The sequence below is a fragment of the Bufo gargarizans genome, unplaced genomic scaffold, assembly GCF_014858855.1.
Source record: "Bufo gargarizans isolate SCDJY-AF-19 unplaced genomic scaffold, ASM1485885v1 original_scaffold_1621_pilon, whole genome shotgun sequence".
Classification (NCBI taxonomy): domain Eukaryota; kingdom Metazoa; phylum Chordata; class Amphibia; order Anura; family Bufonidae; genus Bufo; species Bufo gargarizans.
The window spans coordinates 169,517-190,256 of record NW_025334439.1 but is presented as its reverse complement, the minus strand read 5'-3'; the positions used below and the strand labels follow the sequence as shown (position 1 = coordinate 190,256).

The 20,740-nt window shown below is 46.6% G+C and overlaps 1 protein-coding gene across 1 annotated transcript in view; it reads right to left on the bottom strand.

The window, feature by feature from the left end:
* The window catches only part of LOC122923467, a gene marked incomplete at its 3' end in the record, with an annotated part of 213,657 nt that overhangs the window by 87,134 nt on the left and 105,783 nt on the right, over window positions 1-20,740 (bottom strand). Inside the window, exons 5-6 of the mRNA XM_044274276.1 lie at window positions 7,943-8,038; window positions 7,734-7,825 (exon numbers count right to left, since the gene is read on the bottom strand). Of these exons, the coding sequence (XP_044130211.1) occupies window positions 7,734-7,825; window positions 7,943-8,038 (188 nt within the window). The remainder of the gene's footprint in view (window positions 1-7,733; window positions 7,826-7,942; window positions 8,039-20,740) is intronic.

Below are 20,740 nucleotides of genomic sequence, written 5' to 3'. Positions count from 1 at the left end.
CTCTGAGTCACTTCGAAGAGACTGGCCTGAAAGTGCTAAAAATGACCCCTCTTCCTCCTCCTCCTCCTCCTCCTCCTGGGCCACCTCCTCTTCCATCATCGCCCTAAGTGTTTTCTCAAGGAGACATAGAAGTGGTATTGTAACGCTGATAACGGTGTCATCGCCACTGGCCATGTTGGTGGAGTACTCGAAACAGCGCAACAGGGCACACAGGTCTCGCATGGAGGCCCAGTCATTGGTGGTGAAGTGGTGCTGTTCTGTAGTGCGACTGACCCGTGCGTGCTGCAGCTGAAACTCCACTATGGCCTGCTGCTGCTCGCACAGTCTGTCCAGCATGTGCAAGGTGGAGTTCCACCTGGTGGGCACGTCGCATATGAGGCGGTGAGCGGGAAGGCCGAAGTTACGCTGTAGCGCAGACAGGCGAGCAGCAGCAGGATGTGAACGCCGGAAGCGCGAACAGACGGCCCGCACTTTATGCAGCAGCTCTGACATGTCGGGGTAGTTGTGAATGAACTTCTGCACCACCAAATTCAGCACATGCGCCAAGCAAGGGATGTGCGTCAAATTGGCTAGTCCCAGAGCTGCAACGAGATTTCGCCCATTATCACACACCACCAGGCCGGGCTTGAGGCTCACCGGCAGCAACCACTCGTCGGTCTGTTGTTCTATACCCCGCCACAACTCCTGTGCGGTGTGGGGCCTGTCCCCCAAACATATGAGTTTCAGAATGGCCTGCTGACGTTTACCCCGGGCTGTGCTGAAGTTGGTGGTGAAGGTGTGTGGCTGACTGGATGAGCAGGTGGAAGAAGAGGAGGAGGAAGCCGAGAAGGAGGAGGTGGCAACAGGAGGCAAAGAATGTTGCCCTGCGATCCTTGGCGGCGGAAGGACGTGCGCCAAACAGCTCTCCGCCTGGGGCCCAGCTGCCACTACATTTACCCAGTGTGCCGTACCTTTCTTTAATCGGTGCAGGCGCACTGAGAGGCGGCCTCTCTCCCGGCCGCTCTATCCTCAATGCGCCTGCGCCGGGTGTAGATGTGACGTCATCGGCGCAGGCGCATTGAGAATGGAGCGGCCGGGAGAGAGGCCGCCTCTCAGTGCGCCTGCACCGATTAAAGAAAGGTACGGCGCAGGCGCGATATTTTGAATTCGAACAGGGCCAGCAGAGAACGAACCCGTTCCCTGGCCCTGTCAATCAAACGGCGGAGGGGGCGTCATGATGAGAGGAGGATGCGGCTGCTACCAGCAAGTAGCAAGGTAATTTACATATGATAAAACTTGATTTTTAACAATATCTACTGAACGAAAATTAATATTTAGCATATGTACAGGGAGCTTGCAGTGTAGGGATTAATATTAACGGAAAAAAAAAAAAAGGGTTTAGTGGGCTAACAGAAGCCCTTTAATGGCCTCTATCACATGGTCAGTTTTTTGCATCAGTATTTCATCAGTATTGATGAGACCAAAAAAACAGGAGTGAGACCTAAACAGAGATGACACGTGATGGAAATATTTGCATGTCTACTGTGTTTTGTACCAATTTCTGCTTTTGGCTTCCAAATCATAAGCAAATCCTGATGCAAAATACTGATAGTGTGATAGAGGCCTTATAAATGCTCCAAAGACATTATTAGTTGTGTTTTTCATTTTTCTTCTAACAGATCAGAAGAAGGGTAAAATAAACAGTGATGTCAACAAGGTCAAATAGGAACACTAGTGGCCAGTCACTGAGTGGCGAGGGTGGCAAAAGCATGAAACGTCAACATAATTGCCCTGTTACAGAGTAGGGAGGGTGGCAACAGGATGCGGAGTCAACATAGTGGCCCTATGACAGTGTGGGGAGGGTGGCAACAGCATGAGGATTCAACACAAGGGCCCCGTCACAGAATGTGGTGATGGGGGTCAACAGCAGTTGCAGTAACAGCACAAGGTAGTGGCAGTAGGAGAAGATGGCATCAGAGGCAGCAGGTGTTTGGCATCAGGCAGGTGGCAGCATCAGGTGGGTGGCAGCATCAGAATAGTGGCTGAAACACATAGCCAGAAGTAACGGGCCAATTTTCACAATGTTTTGGGGTGGCTGCCAGAATGATCTAGTTTGAGGCAACAAGCACTGGAGTGTGGAAATCCTTGCTGATCCATGCCTGATTCATATTTACAAAGGTCTGTCTCTCAACATTTTGTGTTGAAAGGTGAGTTCTATTTGGGGTAACTATGCCCCTGCCGCACTAAACACCCTCTCTGATGCCACACTAGTGGCTGGGCAGGAAAGCTTGTCCAGGGCAAACTCGGCCAGTTGTGGCCACAAATCAAGCTTGGCTGCTCAGTAGTCCAGGGGATCTTGGATACATGGTTGGCAGGGTGCAGTCCATGTATGCTACCTCCTGCTCATAAATTTTCTGCTACATGTCCTGCTGCTGGTTGGTTTATGCAGTAGGCGCATGAAGAAAAGTGCTCATTAGAGTCTCCAGTCTTAAGTGGCATTGATGTAGCTGGTGCTGCTCCTGCCCCCCCCCCCCCCACCAACCTCCAGCCATCATGGCAGTAGAGCATAAGCGAAGAGGCCCCCCTCGGTCAAATCTTTATATGGACAGGCGATGGCGCACATAGGAGGCGACCAACTGATAACATAGGATGTCCCTATAGTACTTAAGTTTATTCTCCCTCTTAGCAGGTGGAAAAAAGGCCCCCATTTTGGAGCAGGAGCGAGGGTCTAACATGGTGGACAGCTAGTAGTCATCCCTCTGCCAAATGGTGATAATACGGCTGTCTCTACGCAAGCGACTCAGCATGCATCTGGCCATTTTCACAAGGGAATTGGAGGGACTCCCTGCCTCTTTCTCCCCTGCATACTGCCACAGCCTGTTGGGGTCATCTGCCTGGCCTTCCTCAAAGCCCTCCAGCTTCTCATGCTCCTCCTGCTCCTCTCCTGTCACTTGCAGATAAACCACCCATTTCTATATACATTGCTTGTGCTTGAATGTCATCCTCCTCCCCCAGTTCAGCCCCCAAAGGGCTAAGATGGCCGTGAGATGTAGGCGCCACATCTCCTGTCCCCTGGCAAGCCAGATTTCTCAGCATCTACTCCAGGAGATAAAAGAGTGGAATGACATCATTCATCCCGTAGTTCTGCCGACTGATAAAGAGCTTGAACAAACTACACATGTCATGCATGGGCTGCCACTGGCTAACGTGAAAGTTACACAGGGGAGTACCCCTGTCTGCCTGCATCATCAAGAAATTGTTCATGGCGTTCCTCTGCTCATATAGTTGGTCAAACATTTTGACAGTGAAGTTCCAAAGTGTGAAAATGTGGCATATGAGGCGATATTGGGGAACACTATTCTACCTTTTCAGCTAAAGGAGGGCGTGTTTTGCCCTCCTTGAGCTGCAAAGGCAGAATAGCCTGTCCATTTTCAAATTGTCTTGCAGTTGGGTGGAGGACTTAAGGAACATGGTTACAACCAGATTAAAGACGTGTATCATATAGGGCACATGGGTAAGCCCTCCTTGGCGCAGCACCGATACAATGTTCTTCCCGTTATTGGTTACCTTGGTTCTGATCTTCAGTTGGCGAGGAGACAGCCAGCATTTAATTTCTTGGTTGATGACGCGGAGCAGTTCTTCCCAGTGTGACTCTGTTCACCCAGGCTGGCCAGGTGCAGAAAGGCATGATACCGCCGTGCTCTGCATAGGTGGTATGCTGGAGTAGCACTCAGACCTGTGCCTACAGTGGAGGCTGAGGACAAGTTGGAGAATGAGGAGGCAGAGGAAGACATTGGTGCTGGAATCACAGTATTTGAATGTGGAGGCGGCATTGCCATCATCTGGCCGAGTTTCTGGTGTGCCTGGGCAGGAACCACATTTACCCAGTGGGCCATAAAGGACATATGTTGTCCTTGACCATAGTTACAGCTCCACAAGTCGGCGCTGCCGTTAACTGTACCAGACACCAACAGTCTCAAGGACTGGCCCACCTTCTGATCATCATACATGTGCAGGGCTGGTATAGCTTTTTAAGAGAAGTAATAACGGCTTTGCTAGGAGCACGTTCACCTTCTGCGCTGTTGGATGAGCGCATACATACTATTGTATTTTTGCAATCATCTCAGTGATTGATTGCTGGCAAAGTATGTGACAAGGAGTAGGAGGAGGAGGAGCATCAGGACCAGTAGACAATGGGAAGGAAAGAACTCTCTTCTGCTGAGGTGGTAGAGCCTTGACTGCTGGAGAAGGGGTGTGGACCATCAGGAGAAGCAGCAGTTACTGCATCAGGCTATTTCACTACATTAGCACCATGGTTTTCTCAGGCCACTTTATGGTAATGCTCCATGTGTTGAAGCAAAGCCATGGTGCCAACACTGGCACCCTGGCCACGCTTCACCTTCTACCCACAGATCTACATATCGCCATGCTGACGTCCTCCGACAAATTCATGAAAAGTTCCCACATCAGCAAATATGGCATTTTTTTCCCCGCAATTCACTGCTGACTGCCTGCCGCTGCCTCTATGAAGCAATGCACTGCTAGTTGTTTCTGGACAGGTAGGCTCCTGAGTAGCAGACGGTCTACCCGGTGCACGTTTGGCTCCAGATCTCACACTGTTACTACTCTGCTGGCTCACAGCCATGCTAGCACCCTGCTGCTTAGCCACACACTGCCACTTAGCAGTTGTCTCACGGGCAAGCTGCCACCCACACCCCCTGATGATGATGATGATGATGAAGCCCCCTCTTCACCCGGTCCTCACATGCAATTAATTATATCATCATTGCTACATCATGCACATCTACAGGATAAAACTGCAGACCTCTCCTCCAAATCTGGGCTGGGGAGTAGCTGCTGACTGTCCTAAAAAAAAACTCGTCCTCGCTGAAAAGTGGAACAGAGCCGGCCGCATACAATACTTCCTTAACAGAAGGAGCAGAAAAAGAAAGAGGTAGGTTTAGGACAGATGAGGGCACAGAGCTTTTTGCTGGGCCATGCCAACTAAGTATGGTGTCAGAGAAACCGACTGACTCCTAGCTGTGGGTGTCGGATGTCAGTTGAGATGATGTTGAAGACCGAGTCAACCATTCAACCATTCAAGGACAGCTTGATTTCTGATCAAAACACGACCGCTGGATGACATTGGCAGCTGTTGCCTGTTGATGCAGCTGCTGCAACCCCCCCCCCACCTCCTCTTCTGCTGCTACTTCTGCTGGCTCCAGCAACATTTTTGTCACTGCCGTTAACATTATATATAAAATATGTTATTCAATGCCAATAATAGTAGTATTAACCCCTTCAGGACCTCCGCCGTACGTGTATGGCTAAGTCCGGTCTTTATACAAGGTGCCCGCTCGCATGTGCAGCGGGCGCCATAGCCACCGGGTTTCTGCTATTTTAAATACCAGAGACCCGCGGCACATGTATGCGATCAGCCTCAAGGCTGATCGCATACATTTTCCCCTTCAGATGCCGTGGTCAAATGTGACCACGGCATTTGAGCAGTCTGGAAGCAGAAGCCGCGCACTTCCGCTCCGGTAACAGCTTTCCCCGACTGAGATCAGGGGAACCTGTTACATTGCTGAAATAGCCCGAAGCCTCAAGCAGGCTTCAGAGTCTATTTCAGGAATATACCAATACAGGCCACTAGGTGGCAGCATGGTATTGTTGAAGTGTTCAATGAAGTGTTCAATGATGGCTATATAGCCATCAATGAACACCAGTTATTGCCAGTTATTGTCACCCAAGGTGACTTAAAAGAAGTAAAGAAAAAAGTTATTACAAATATAGAATAAAATAAAAAAATATATAAAAGTTCAAATCTCCCCCCTTTCCTTAAAATAAAAATACTTAACCAATAAAAAAAATAAACATCATTGGCATCACTGCGTGCGAAAATGCCCATACAATTAAAATATAACAATATTAATGGGCATACAGCAAATAGCGTAATGGGAAAAAAAAAAAAACAGCCAATTTGCCATTTTTTGTCACTTCAACTACCCAATAATTTTTTTTATAAAAAATGATCAAAAAGTAGCACACACTTCAAATTGGTATCACTGAAAAGTACAGATCGTCCCACAGAAAATGAGCCCTCACACAGCCCCATACACATAACAAAAAAGATATAGGGGTCAGAACATGGTTATACATTTTTTTTTTCCTCAAAGGTTTTAATTTTTTTTTTGTATTAAAACCCAAGAAAAATTATACAAGTGTGGTATCGTTGTAACCGTACTGATCTGGAGAATAAAAGATAACAGGTCAATTTAACCGCATAGTGTACTGTGTAAAAAAATAAAAGCCTTTATCAGAATTGCGTTTTTTCCCAATTCTACCCCATTTGGAATTTTTTTGCCGCTTCCCACTACATGGTATGCAACCATAAATAGTGCCTATAGAAAGTACAACTTGCCCCGCAAAAAATAAGCCCTCATAAGGCTATGTGAATGGAAAAATAAAAAAGTTAGGACTATGGGAAGGCGGGGAATGAAAAACGAAAATGCAAATAAGGAAACTCAAGGGGTTAAAAAGCTTATTCACCCCAATTTGAGAATCAAGACCTAATGGAATTGCTTACCTATGAAACATGCTTGGCACCCTAATAACAGTAAAAATAGACAGCTTATTCACCCCAATATGAGAATCGAGGCCTAATAGAATTGCTTATCTGGTGGTCACTAAATGGCTAAATAAAGACTTCTTATGGTGTGGTCACTATTCCCCTGGGTTCAGACCTGAGCGTACTGAACGTATGCTCTGTATGCGCGATTGTACGGGCGTTTGCAATCGCGCATACAGAGACAAGCGAACGCCTATTGTCGCGTGTTCCCGCTGAAGTCTATGTACGGGAACGCGCGACAAGACGCCCCAAAGAAGCTCCTGTACTTCTTGGGGCGTCGGGCGTTTTACAGCGCGATCGTACGCACTGTAAAACGCTCAGGTGTGAACCATTCCCATAGGGAATCATTGGTTCTTGCCTGTTAAGGGTTTTACAGCGCGTAGGAACGCGCTGTAAAACGCTCAGGTCTGAACCCAGCCTTAGCCATCTGACCCCCAGCCTGTATCCTTGATATCCAGTCCAGCCTGTTGATTAAGATTAAGTCTAAAAGGTACTGTAACTGTCTGTTCCGTGGCCCCACAAAAAAATGCAACATGTCCATTTTGCAGACAAGAATAGGCATTTCTGTAATGGGTGGCCTGTTCTGTTCTGCTAATTGCTTGTAGCCTAAGCAACATCCTCTTCCTGTATTTTAGTGTTACAAAATTGTATGCCTTTGATGCATAATAATTATTAAACATGTAAAAATATAATCGTTTTGTGGAAAGTCATAATAATTATTCCCGTAGGGCACATTTTTCCCAAATTAAAGCAGCCCAGTTAGGGCTTGTTCACACGAACGTAAGGACTCCGTGCCCGTGCTGTTGGCCGCAAATTGCGGTCCGCAATGCACGGGCACCGACCGTGGGGCAGCCACATGCGAATCGCAGACCCATTCAAGTGCTTCCGTGGGGTTCCGTTCCATGCTTCCATTCCATTCCGCACCGCATCTCCGGATTTGCAGACCTATTCAAGTGAACGGGTCCGCATCCGTGATGTGGATTGCACACGGCTGGTGACCCGTGTATTGCGAAACCGCCATATAATCGGCCCGCAGCACAGGCATGGAGCCCTTACATTCGTGTGAACAAGCCCTTACTCTAACTACTATAATTACCCCCTCTCCCCCCAACACCCTTTGACTTACTGTGGCAATATGAATGGCTCGGTATCAGGTCTTCCACCCTCTTTGAAATACTTTGGTAAACTTAAAAAATGATTTCTGGATTGCTCTACAGCCTGTGCACATAAGAAAAAAACAAGTCATTGTATTTCCATTTAGACAAATAACCTTAAATATCTTTTGTACTGTATATTGTTTTAGAATTGTGTTTCTTCTTGAGTCTTAATACTTACATGAATATCAGCAGGCTTCAACTCAACACAGATGGGCTTCATTACTGTTTTGAATTTATCCTGTATATTTTCACATGTTTTAAGATAGTCTTTCACCTTTAAGAAAAAAAAATATAGGAACTTACTGAGATTTAAAATACTGTATATTTGTTCTTAACCCCTTAAATGGGTTATGCCATGATTGATGTAAAAAATGACAATCTTTTTTTAATAAGGTTAGACTCAGCCTAGTATCCCTCATGGGTCCAGAGATATCCACATTCATTGCTTCTATTGCTCTGCTAGATTATCTGCAGCCTATCCTTTTTGCTGCAGCTCTCTCGTTCTAACTGCCACAGCTTCTAACAGAACATATGGCTGGTGGCAAATCGAAGATTTACCCTAAGTTCACACCTGAGCGTTTTACAGCGCGTTCAAACGCGCTGTAAAACGCTCAACACATGAAAACCAATGCTTCCCTATGGGAATGGTTCTCACCTGGGCGTTTTACAGCGCGTACGATCGCGCTGTAAAACGCCCGACGCATAATCAAGTACTTGAGCTTCTTTGGGGCGTTTTGACGCGCGTTTGTGGCCATAGGACACTGCAGTTAATCACACAAACGCGCGTTTACTATTACAAAAAACGCGCATAAAAACGCGCGACAAAAACGCGCGTAAAACGCGCGTTTGAGAAACGCTCAGGTGTGAACCCAGGGTTAAACCAAGCATATTTGACCAGATCAGTGAGACAGACAAAAAATTAACAGAACAAGCAGCAGGTGGCGCTATACAGATACATTTTATTGAATAGTTCACTGGCTATACTACATCTTTAAATACATGCAATTATAAAAGTATTCAGATCCAGGTGCTGGTTTGAAAATTATATTTTGTATGTTTAAAGAGACAGGGGGCACACCAAATGCTTAAAGGAGTGCAAGGGGGTGGTAAAACTACATATAGCAAATAATCTAACCCAAGAGAGAGTCAAAAGAGCCACCCCATAAATGCACATCCAACCATTGTAGGATAAAAAAATTATATTTTGTGAGACAACCATTCCTGACCACCTTATGCATATACTGTATATGACGGCAGTCAGGACATTAAAGATAGCAGCAGAAACCCGGAGCTAATGTATGCAGTTGATGATGATAATGTTGATCGCTGGGAGGTCAAAACCCAGGAACGCATGCTCTCAGGCATGCACCAGCTCCCCAAAGTGAGGATCGGGGTCGCCGGATGGTTCGTGCGGCAGCCTCGGTCCTCCTAAAAGATTTGAGGCTGCTGCATTTTAGTTCTTCACAGTAAAATTCTCAAAGTCTCCAATGCTAATGCATTGGAGTCTAAGAGAAAAGCCATCTAATGATTGCTTAAAAAGTGTAAAAAGAAAAAAGTTTTTAAAATAATAAAAAATCTATAAAAATTCAAATCACCCCCCCTTTCCCAAAATTAAAATAAAAATACATAAACAATTAAAAAAATAAACATCATGGGTATTGCCGCATGTGAAAACACCCATACTAATAAAATATAAAAAAATATTTTTGGGTGCTTTACTTCTCACAAAAAAATAAAAAATTATCAAAAAGTCATGCACTTTCCAAAATGGTATTAATGAAAAGTAAAGATCACCCCACAAAAATGAGCTCTCACACAGCTCCATACACATAAAAACAAAAAAAAAGCTATGGGGGTAAGAATATGGCAATGCAAAGTATTAAAACACAGTGTTTTTTCCAGTATTAAAACACAAAAAACTATACATATTTGGTATCGTTGTAGTCATACTGACCCACAGAATAAAAAAAGTAATGGGTACGTTTTATTGCATAGGTAATGCTGTAAAAACAAATACCATAAAACTGTGGCAGAATTGTTTATTTTGTATTTTTTCCCCCTCTACATTATATCCATCCATAAATGGTGCCTTTAGAAAGTACAACTTCTCCCACAAAAAACAAGCCCTCATACGGCTATGTTAATAGAAAATTAAAAAAGTTATGGCTTTGGGAAGGCTGAGAGTAAAAAATGAAAATGAAAAAAATAAATAAAAATTGCCCGGTCATTAATTCTTAACCCCTTAATGACCGGGCAATTTTTATTTATTTTTTTCATTTTCATTTTTTACTCTTTTGGGGTTAAGAAACAGCTGGTACTGCCTTAGCTTTGCCCTCTAGTGTTGCCCTGTCCCTGCCCAGTGTAGCCTTGTACCCATCTGCTGTCAATTACTGTATAAAGTATCTGGATTGGAGGAGCTATCCATACGGCCCCTTTCACACGGGCGAGAATCCCGTGCGGGTGCAATGCGTGAGGTGAATGCATTGCACCCGCACTGAATCGGACCCATTCACTTCAATCGAGCTGCTCAGATGAGTGGTGATTTTCATGCATCACTTGTGTGTTGCAAGAAAATCGCAGCATGTTCTATATTCTGCGTTTTTCACGCAATGCAGGCCCCATAGAAATGAATGGGTCTACGTGAAAATCGCAAGCATCCGCAAGCAAGTGCAGATGTGGTGCGATTTTCATGCATAGTTGCTAGGAGATGATAGGGATGAAAGCAACCCTGGACCCCATCAAAGTCTATTCACTGTATTATTTTACCGTATAACATGGTTATAAGGGAAAATAATAGCATTCTTAATACAGAATGCTTACTAAAATGTGGATTGAGGGGTTAAAAAATCTAAACAATTAACTCACCTTATCCAATTGATCGCGCAGCTGGCATCGTCTTCTTGCTTCTTCTTTCAGAATCTGCAAAAGGACCTTTGATAATGTAATCCTTCTATCTTCATTCAGCAGGACCTGCGCTGACGTGGTGAGCGAGATTACATCATCAAAGGTCCTTTGGCAGGTCCTGAAAGAAGAAGAAAGAAGACATGCCGGCTGCGTGAACAAGTGGATGAGGTGAGTTAATTTTTTTTATTTTTTAACCCCTGATGCCACATTTTAGTAAGCATTCTGTATTAAGAATGCTATTATTTTCCCTTATAACCATGCTAAAAGGGAAAATAATAAAATCTACAGAACACCTAACACAAACCCGAACTTCAGTGAAGAAGTCCGGGTTCGGGTCTGGGTACCCCAATCAGTTTTTTCTGACGAGCGTGCAAAACGCATTGCACTCGCGCAGAAAAAAAATTAGCAAAGCAATGCAATCGCAGTCAAAACTGACTGAAATTACGTACGGACTTGCACGATTTTCCCTCATCGCAGACGCAACGCATCCGGACTTAATCCAGAATCCAGACACGCTCGTCTGCAAGGGGCCTAAGAGTATTCAAAGTGCTTCAGGGCAGAGTAGAAGCAGCACAGCAGGATCTCTGGAAATCCACCTGCACAAACCCAAATTAAAAACTACAGTGAAAGAGGAAGCTGAACCTGAGTTACCCTAATTAGAAACTTTCCTGTTGGTGCCGGAAACCAAATGTCTAACCCCTTAACGCAAAATGCCAAGCTTGTACGGCAGGGGAAACTATGCCAGAAAGCATTCCGCCGTACATGCACGGCTGGCTGATTGGTCACTGCAGGGGTCCGGCAGTCCCTGATAGCGGGGTCTCCGCTGTATCTGTGCCGGCATCGCTGTTTACATGCTGGTGTATTAACCCCTGACCGCGACATAGAAGTGGTTTGCGGCAGGTAAGGGAGCACATCGGGTCCCGGCACTGCTGTGGTGGGGACCCGATGTTTGACAAGGCAGCCTGATGCCTTGCAGAGGCTGACTAATGCCTAGCACGGCATCGGGACCTGCCTTCTACCGGTGCCGAGCATATCCAGCCTCAGGCCCGGTCTCCTAGGCAACCTGTTAGTATATTACTCTTAGTAATACACTAACAGGCAATGCATTACAATACAGATGTATTGTAATGCATTGCAGAGGGGATCAGACCCCCAAAAGTTTAATTCCCAGAGTGGGACAGAAATAAAGTTTGAAAAATTAAGTAAGAAAAAGTGTTTTTTGAATAAAATAAATAAAGTTTCAAGTAAAAAAAAAGAAAAAACGCCCCTTTCCCCAGATTTTATAATAATAAAAAAAAAACACACATATTAGGTATCGCCCCGTCCGTAACAACCAGCTTTATAAATATATCACATGATCCACCCCGTCCGATAAACACTATAAACATTTTTAAAATGAGATAAAAACTAAGTCAAAAAAGCCATTTTTGTCACCTTACATCACTAAAAGTGCAACATCAAGCGATCAAAAAGGCATATGCCCCCAAAATAGTACCAATCTAACCGTCATCTCAACCCTCAAAAAATTATACCCTACCTAAGACAATCGCCCAAAAAAAAAAAAAAAACTATGGCTTTTTTTTGTTTCAAAAATTATATTATTGTGTTAAATGTAAAAAAAAAAAATAAGTAGACATATTAGGTATCGCCAAGTCCGTAACAACCTGCTCTATAAAAATAGCACATGACCTAACCCCTCAGATGAACACCGTAAAAAAGATAAAATAAAAACGTTGTCAAAAAAGCCTTATATCACAGAAAGTGTAATAGCAAGCGATCAAAAAGTCATATGCTCCCTAAAATAGTACCAATCAAACCTTTATCTCATCCTGCAAAAGACAATCGCCCAAAAAATAAAAAAAAAACTATAGCTCGAAGACTATGAAGACTTATCGAGTTCGGGACCGGAACTTGACCCCGAACCCCATTGAAGTCAATGGGGACCTGAACTTTTGAGCACTAAAATGTCTGTAAAAATGTAATGGAAAGGGCTAAAGGGCTGCAAATGGCATCAAAATGTGGTTAAGAGCATGGCAAGTGCTCTGCAAACAAATGTGGATAGTGAAATAACTTTAAATAACATAAAATACGTAAAAATTAAAAATAATAATCTTGATCTAGGTGGATGAGGTCCATATGGAGTAGGAGGTTGAGGAGGCGGTGGATGTGGCGGAGTAGGTGGAACGGCGGTGGAGGAGGAGGAGTTAGGAGTTAGCCTACACTGCTTTTTGGTTTTAAATTTATTTATATTTTTTTAAATTAGGGTACACCCCAAAACATTGGGAAATATAACCTGTGATAACCCCCTGCAGTCGTGCTAAACACACTTTCAGACAATACACAGGCTGTAGGGCAGGCCAGCACCTCCAAGGTGTAAAGGGCAAGCTCAGGCCATGTGCCCAATTTGGAGACCCAGAAGTTGAAGGGGGCAGAACCATCAGTCACTACGTGTGGGCGTGTGCAAACATACTGCCCCACCATGTTGCACGTCCCCGTGGTGTTCACAATCCAATTGGATATCTGCTCTATCAACTTTCGATGTTCTTTTCTGCGCCTACCATGTTGATCAAGGTTAGCGGCGAATCAGGGTTCCACTCCGGAGAGGGAGCGTGAGAAAGAGAGACCACATCCAAGGGAGATCAATGGATGAAATTTAATTGTGATCGAGCGGAAATGTGGGAGAAGCTATTAAAACGGAAGAATTGAAGGAAAAGGCGGGGGCGCACGGCAATTATCCACTCCCGACTCGGGGAGGTAGTGACAATAAATAATACAGAACTCTTAAGATGCCCTGTTATTTGAATGATTATTAAAAAATTATAGGGAATGTCACTGGAGTATTTTGGATTTGAAAACGTTATCCAGGAGAGGCCCTGCTGCCGCTTTGTTGACTCTAAGATAACTTCTGACTGATCACACGTTCCTGTGACGTCCACCATCCATTTGGATATCTTCTCTATCAACTTTCAATGTTCTTTTCTGAGCCTACCATGTTGATCACGGTTCCACACCGGAGAGGGAGCGTGAGAAAGGGAGACCTCAGCCAAGGGAGGTCAATGGCTGCAATGGGATGAAGCGGAAATGTGGGACAAATTATTAAAGCATCGAATGAAAGGGCCGAAGGATCGAAGGAAAGGGCCAATTAAAGACGAAATTTTGAAATTTAAGTCCCTGTCACCTACCTAGTGAACCTATGCAGAGCAGGGGTTTTTCATTGCCAGAAATGAGTGAAAGGGGTATTCCCCCATTGCCCCCCACTGAACATTTCTTATAATACATGTAATTAAAAAAACATGCCATTCAGCCTAAAAATGCTCCTTTCACTCCCCTGTGTTTGTGCTGATATCCCATGGATACGGCCACATCTCGCCGGCCGCATCCATGCCGCACTTGCGCACTGGTTTCTATTGCGATCCTGCAGCCGGCCTCTCACTCACACTGTGAGCGCGCACGTCGCATAGTTCTGCGCATGCGTGGGCGCCCGATCATAGCAGTGTATTACTGTTTACTGTTTTCCGGCAGCAGGAGGGAGCACACGGCGTCATAGCAACCGAGGACGCCGTGCGCTCCCTCCTACCGCCGGAATACAGTGATACACTCTTATAGATCACAGTTCACTGAGCTGATGTATATTTATATGGCATCTCCACAGGGGGCATCTGAATCAATACCGAGATCAAGACTGCGCACATCTCTGCAAACTCATGATCCAGGAACGTCGGAGATCACCACGGAAGCGGTTAAAACCTCTATCCCTAATGCTGCATTTTATGCATTATCTGAGCTGATTTACAGGCAACACAAGGTACCTACTGTAAATGCCGGAGGCACAGACTGACTCCTTACAGAGGGTTGGTGGGAAATGCATAGCGCTTTACATGCAGCAGGAGGGAGCGCACAACGTCATAGCAATCGAGGACGCCGTGCGCTCCCTCCTGCCGCCGGAATACAGTGATACACTCTTATAGATCATAGCAGTGTATTACTGTTTTCCGGCAGCAGGAGGGAGCGCACGGCGTCATAACAACCGAGGATGCCGTGCTCTCTGGTGCCCAGAAGGAGTCCAGGCGGCAATCCACAGATGCCCCCCACCCCATAAGTGCCATCCACACATGCCCCCCCATCCCATAAGTGCCATCCACAGATGCCCCTCCACCCCATAAGTGCCATCCACAGATGCCCCCTAACCCCATAAGTGCATCCACAGATGCCCCCACCCCATAAGTGCCATCCACAGATGCCCCCCCACCCCATAAGTGCCATCCACAGATGCCCCCCACCCCATAAGTGCCATCCACAGATGCTCCCCCCATAAGTGCCATCCACAGATGCCCCTCCACCCCATAAGTGCCATCCACAGATGCCCCCCAACCCCATAAGTGCCATCCACAGATGCCCCCCACCCCATAAGTGCCATCCACAGATGCCCCCCCACCCCATAAGTGCCATCCACAGATGCTCCCCCCCATAAGTGCCATCCACAGATGCCCCTCCACCCCATAAGTGCCATCCACAGATGCCCCTCCACCCCATAAGTGCCATCCACAGATGCCCCCAACCTCATAAGTGCCATCCACAGATGCCCCCACCCCATAAGTGCCATCCACAGATGCCCCCTAACCCCATAAGTGCATCCACAGATGCCCCCACCCCATAAGTGCCATCCACAGATGCCCCCCCACCCCATAAGTGCCATCCACAGATGCCCCCCCACCCCATAAGTGCCATCCACAGATGCCCCCCACCCCATAAGTGCCATCCACAGATGCCCCTCCACCCCATAAGTGGCATCCACAGATGCCCCTCCACCCCATAAGTGGCATCCACAGATGCCCCCCACCCCATAAGTGCCATCCACAGATGCCCCCCCACCCCATAAGTGCCATCCACAGATGCCCCCCCACCCCATAAGTGCCATCCACAGATGCCCCCCCACCCCATAAGTGCCATCCACAGATGCCCCTCCACCCCATAAGTGCCATCCACAGATGCCCCTCCACCCCATAAGTGCCATCCACAGATGCCCCTCCACCCCATAAGTGCCATCCACAGATGCCCCCAACCCCATAAGTGCCATCCACAGATGCCCCCCACCCCATAAGTGCCATCCACAGATGCCCCCCCACCCCATAAGTGCCATCCACAGATGCCCCCCACCCCATAAGTGCCATCCACAGATGCCCCCCACCCCATAAGTGCCATCCACAGATGCCCCCCCCATACGTGCCATCCACAGATGCCCCCCCCCATAAGTGCCATCCACAGATGCTCCCCCCCATAAGTGCCATCCACAGATGCCCCCCCCCCATAAGCTGGGTAATAGGTCAGTGATAATATCTGAGACCGGGAAAGCTGGGTAATAAGTCAGTGATAATATCAAACAGCGGGAAAGCTGGGTAATAAGTCTGCTATTGTATCGGACATCGGGAAAGCTGGGTAATAAGTTAGTGATAATATCAGACACCGGGAAAGCTGGGTAATAAGTCTGTGATTGTATCGGACATCGGGAAAGCTGGGTAATAAGTCTGTAATAATATCTGAGACCGGAAAAGCTGGGTAATAAGTCGGTGATAATATCAGACACCGGGAAAGCTGGGTAATAAGTCAGTGATAATATCTGATACCGGGAAAGCTGGGTAATAAGTATGTGATTGTATCGGACATTGGGAAAGCTGGGTAATAAGTCTGTAATAATATCTGAGACCAGGAAAGCTGGGTAATAAGTCAGTGATAATATCAGACACCGGGAAAGCAGGGAAATAAGTCAGTGATAATATCAGACACCGGGAAAGCTGGGTAATAAGTCAGTGATAATATCAGACACCGGGAAAGCTGGGAAATAAGTCAGTGATAATATCAGACACCGGGAAAGCTGGGTAATAAGTCAGTGATAATATCAGACAACGGGAAAGATGGGTAATAAGTCAGTGATAATATCTGATACCGGGAAAGCTGGGTAATAAGTCTGTAATAATATTGTACAACGGGAAAGCTGGGTAATAAGTCTGTGATTGTATCAGACATCGGGAAAGCTGGGTAATAAGTCAATGATAATATCAGACACAGGGAAAGCTGGGTAATAAGTCTGTAATAATATCTGAGACCGGGAAAGCTGGGTAATAAGTCAGTGATAATATCAGACACCGGGAAAGCTGGGTAATAAGTCTGTAATAATATCTGAGACCGGGAAAGCTGGGTAATAAGTCAGTGATAATATCAGACACCGGGAAAGCTGGGTAATAAGTCTGTAATAATATTGTACACCGGGAAAGCTGGGTAATAAGTCTGTGATTGTATCGGACATCAGGAAAGCTGGGTAATAAGTCAGTGACTATATCTATCTATATCTAGCACAGATCATATGGCTACTAGCTAACATGCATTTGGGCTGTAGTGATTTATTGTTTTTGCTGCACAGAATGGGTTTGTAACACAGGTTTTATGTGTAAAAGTGTATTAGAATGCAGGACAGCCACAAGTTACTCCATTAGTTCACTAGCATTGGTCAGTAGTAACTGAGTGATTCCCCAGCAGGGGGATGGGCTTTACATACTCTGCAGGCTGCCAGACTGATGACTCATCCACATGACCGAGCATGCAAGGACTGAGCTCTCAGGGTGAGTCATGAGGAGGCGTGGCCGGCCTTTACTCAACTGCCTGAGCCAAACCAGGAAGTTATCAGGACATCTACTGCTGGTAAGATTGAAAAGGCAAGATGGGAATACCCCTTTAATGTCACCCACCAATAGAACAGATTATTTTAAAAAATTTCGGTCCCTGTCACCTATGCAGAGCAGGGGTTTATTCACGGCAAAAAGTTTAAAATGTCAACCCAAGAATGTAACAGAAAAATTTGTGAAATTTATTAACCTGTCGACTAGTTAGAGCAGAGGTCTATCACAGCCAAAAATTGTTGAATGTCACCCGAAAATGTAAAAGAAAACTTAGTGAAATTTATTAAGCTGTCAACTAGGTAGAGCAGGGGTATATCACAGCCAAAAATTGGTTAATTTCACCCGAAAATGTAACAGACAAATTAGTGATTTTTTTCACCTGTCTACTAGGTACAGCAGTGGTATATCACACCCAAAAATTGGTGAATTACACCCGAAAATGTAACAGACAAATTATAAAAAATTTTTTTTTACCTGTCTACTAGGTATAGCAGTGGTATATCACACCCAAAAATTGGTGAATTTCACCCGAAAATGTAACAGACAAATTAGTGATTTTTTTTACCTGTCTATTACGGTAGGTACAGCAGTGGTATATCACACCCGAAAATTGGTGAATTTCACCCGAAAATGTAACAGACAAATTAGTGAAATGATATAAAATACGTACAAATAAAAAAAAAACTTGATTTATTATGTGGAGGTCCATATGGAGTAGGAGTTTGAGGAGGCGGTGGATGTAGCGGTGTAGGTGGAAGCGGCAGTGGAGGAGGACGAGGTAGCCAACACTGGTTTTTGGTTTTAATTTTTAATTTTAATTTTTTTATTAGGGTGCACCCCAAAAGAGTGGGAAATATCAAAAATACAACAATGAGCAATTGTGCTGTAGTATAACAATGGCTGGGTAAGGCCGGTATACATGTCTATTCTGCACAAGGTACGGACAAATCCTGTGGGATCCATGCCTGGTTTATTTTAATGAACATGAGCTTGTCCACATTGGCTGTGGACAGGCGGCTGCGCTTGTCTGTGATAACGTCCACTGCCGTGCTAAACAGACGTTCAGATAATACACTGGCTGCAGGGCAGGCCAGCACCTCCAAGGCGTAAAGGGCAAGCTCAGGCCATGTGCCCAATTTGGACACCCAGAAGTTGAAAAGTGCAGACCCGTCAGTACGTGTAGGCGTGTGCACACCTACTGCTCCACCATTTTGGTGAAATGCTGCCTCCTGCTAACACGTTCCATATCAGCTGGTGGTGCTGGTTGTTGTGGTGTGCTGACAAAGCTTTTCCACATTTCGGCCATGCTAACCCTGCCTTCTGAGGTGCTGACGGCACCCCAGCTGCATTGGCGACCTCTTCCTCGTCCTCTGCCTTCGCCTTGTGCTTCCACTGTGCCCCCGCTGTCAGGTGGGAATGCCACCAGCAGCGTGTCTACCAGCGTGCGCTTGTACTCGCGCATCTTACTATAACGCTCCAGTGATGGAATTAAGGACGGTACGTTGTACTTGTAACAGCGTGGCCACCCAGTAATCAGCACGAGTTAGAATCTTGGCAACTTGGGGGTCGTTGCGGAGACACTGCAGCATGTAATCGCTCATGTGTGCCAGGCTGCCCAGAGACAACGAAAAGCTGTCCTTTGTGGGAGGTGTATCGTATGTGTCCTCTGTATCCCCCCAGCCACGCACCAGTGATGGCCATGAGCTGGTCTGGGTGCCACCCTGCTGTGAACACGGTTCCTCCTCCTCCATCTCCTCCTCCTCATCCTCCACCTCGTCATCCTCCAGAACTGTGCCCTGGCTGGACAATTGTGTACCTGGCGTTTGTGGGTGCAGGAACCCACCATGGGAGCCACTTGTGAATGACTGTCCGGAAACCCTATGAATTGATCCCTCTACCTCCTCCTCCTCCTGTGCCACATCCTCTTCCATCATCGCCAGCAGTGTTTTTTCAAGGAGTCATAGAAGTGGGATAGTAACGCTGAGAACGGCATTATCGGCACTGGCCATGTTGGTGGAGTACTCGAAACAGCGCAACAAGGAACACAGGCCTCGCATGGGGGCCCAGTCATTGGTGGTGAAGTGGTGCTGTTCCGCAGAGCGACTAACCCGTGCGTGCTGCAGCTGAAACTCCACTATCGCCTGCTGCTGCTCGCACAGTCTGGCCAGCATATGCAAGGTGGAGTTCCACCTTGTGGGCACGTTACATATGAGGAGGTGAGCGGGGGAGGTGCAGCGCTGACAGGCGTGCAGAAGCAGGGTGAGAATGCCGAAAGCAAGCATAGACGGCCGCACTTTATGTAGCAGCTCTGACATATCGGAGTAATTTTTAAGGAATCTCTGCACCACCAAATTCAGCACATGCGCCAGGCAAGGGATGTGCATCAAACCGGCTAGTCCCAGAGCTGCTACGAGATTTCGCCCATTATAGCACACCACCAGGCCGGGCTTGAGGCTTACTGGCACAAACCACTCATCGGTCTGTTGTTCAAGGCCCGTCCACAGCTCCTGCGCGGTGTGGGATTTGTCCCCCAAACAGATACGTTTTAAAACTGCCTGCTGTCGTTTACCCCTTGCTGTGCTGAAGTTGGTGGTGAAGGTGTTACGCTGACCAGTTGAGGAGGCGGTAGAGGATGAGGAAGCGGAGTAGGAGAAGGCAGCAACAGGAGGCAAACTGAAGCGCCCTGCAATCCTCTGTGGTGGAAGGACATGGGGCAAATTGCTATACGCCTCAAGCCCAGCCGCCACTGCATTTACCCAGTGTGCTGTTACGCAGATATAAAGTCCCTGACCGTGCTTACTGGTCCGCGTATCCGTAGTGAGGTGCACCTTGCCACAGATGGCATTGCGCAGTGCACATCTGATTTTGTCCCCCACTTGGTTGTGCAGGGAAGGGATGGCACGCCTGGAAAAATAGTGGCGGCTGGGCACAACGTACTGTGAGACAGCCACCGCCATAAGGCTTTTAAAACTCTCCGTATCCACCAGACAGAAGGACAGCATTTCAAAGGCCAGTAATTTTAAAAATCAGGGCCAGGGATCGCGGGTGCATACTTCCTCTTTCACCCCAGAGCTGAACTCTTCCGTGGGACATTGTGGAGATGCTTGGTGACCCAGATGGTGGTGTTGCTGGCAGATCCTCTGTTTGCGGGCAGGCAGGTGGCACTGTCACTCCAGAGGTGGATGAAGAGGCTGAGACTGCAGCAGAAGAGGAAGCAGGAGGAGCCAGAGACATTTCTTGGTTTTTGAGGTGTCTACTCCACTGCAGCTTGTGCTTGCACTTAGATGCCTGGTCATGCAGGTTGTGCTCAGGTTGAGAACGTTTATGCCTCGCTTCAGGCTCTGATTGCACAGCGTGCAAACCACTCATGTCTTGTTGTCAGCACATTGTCTCAACAT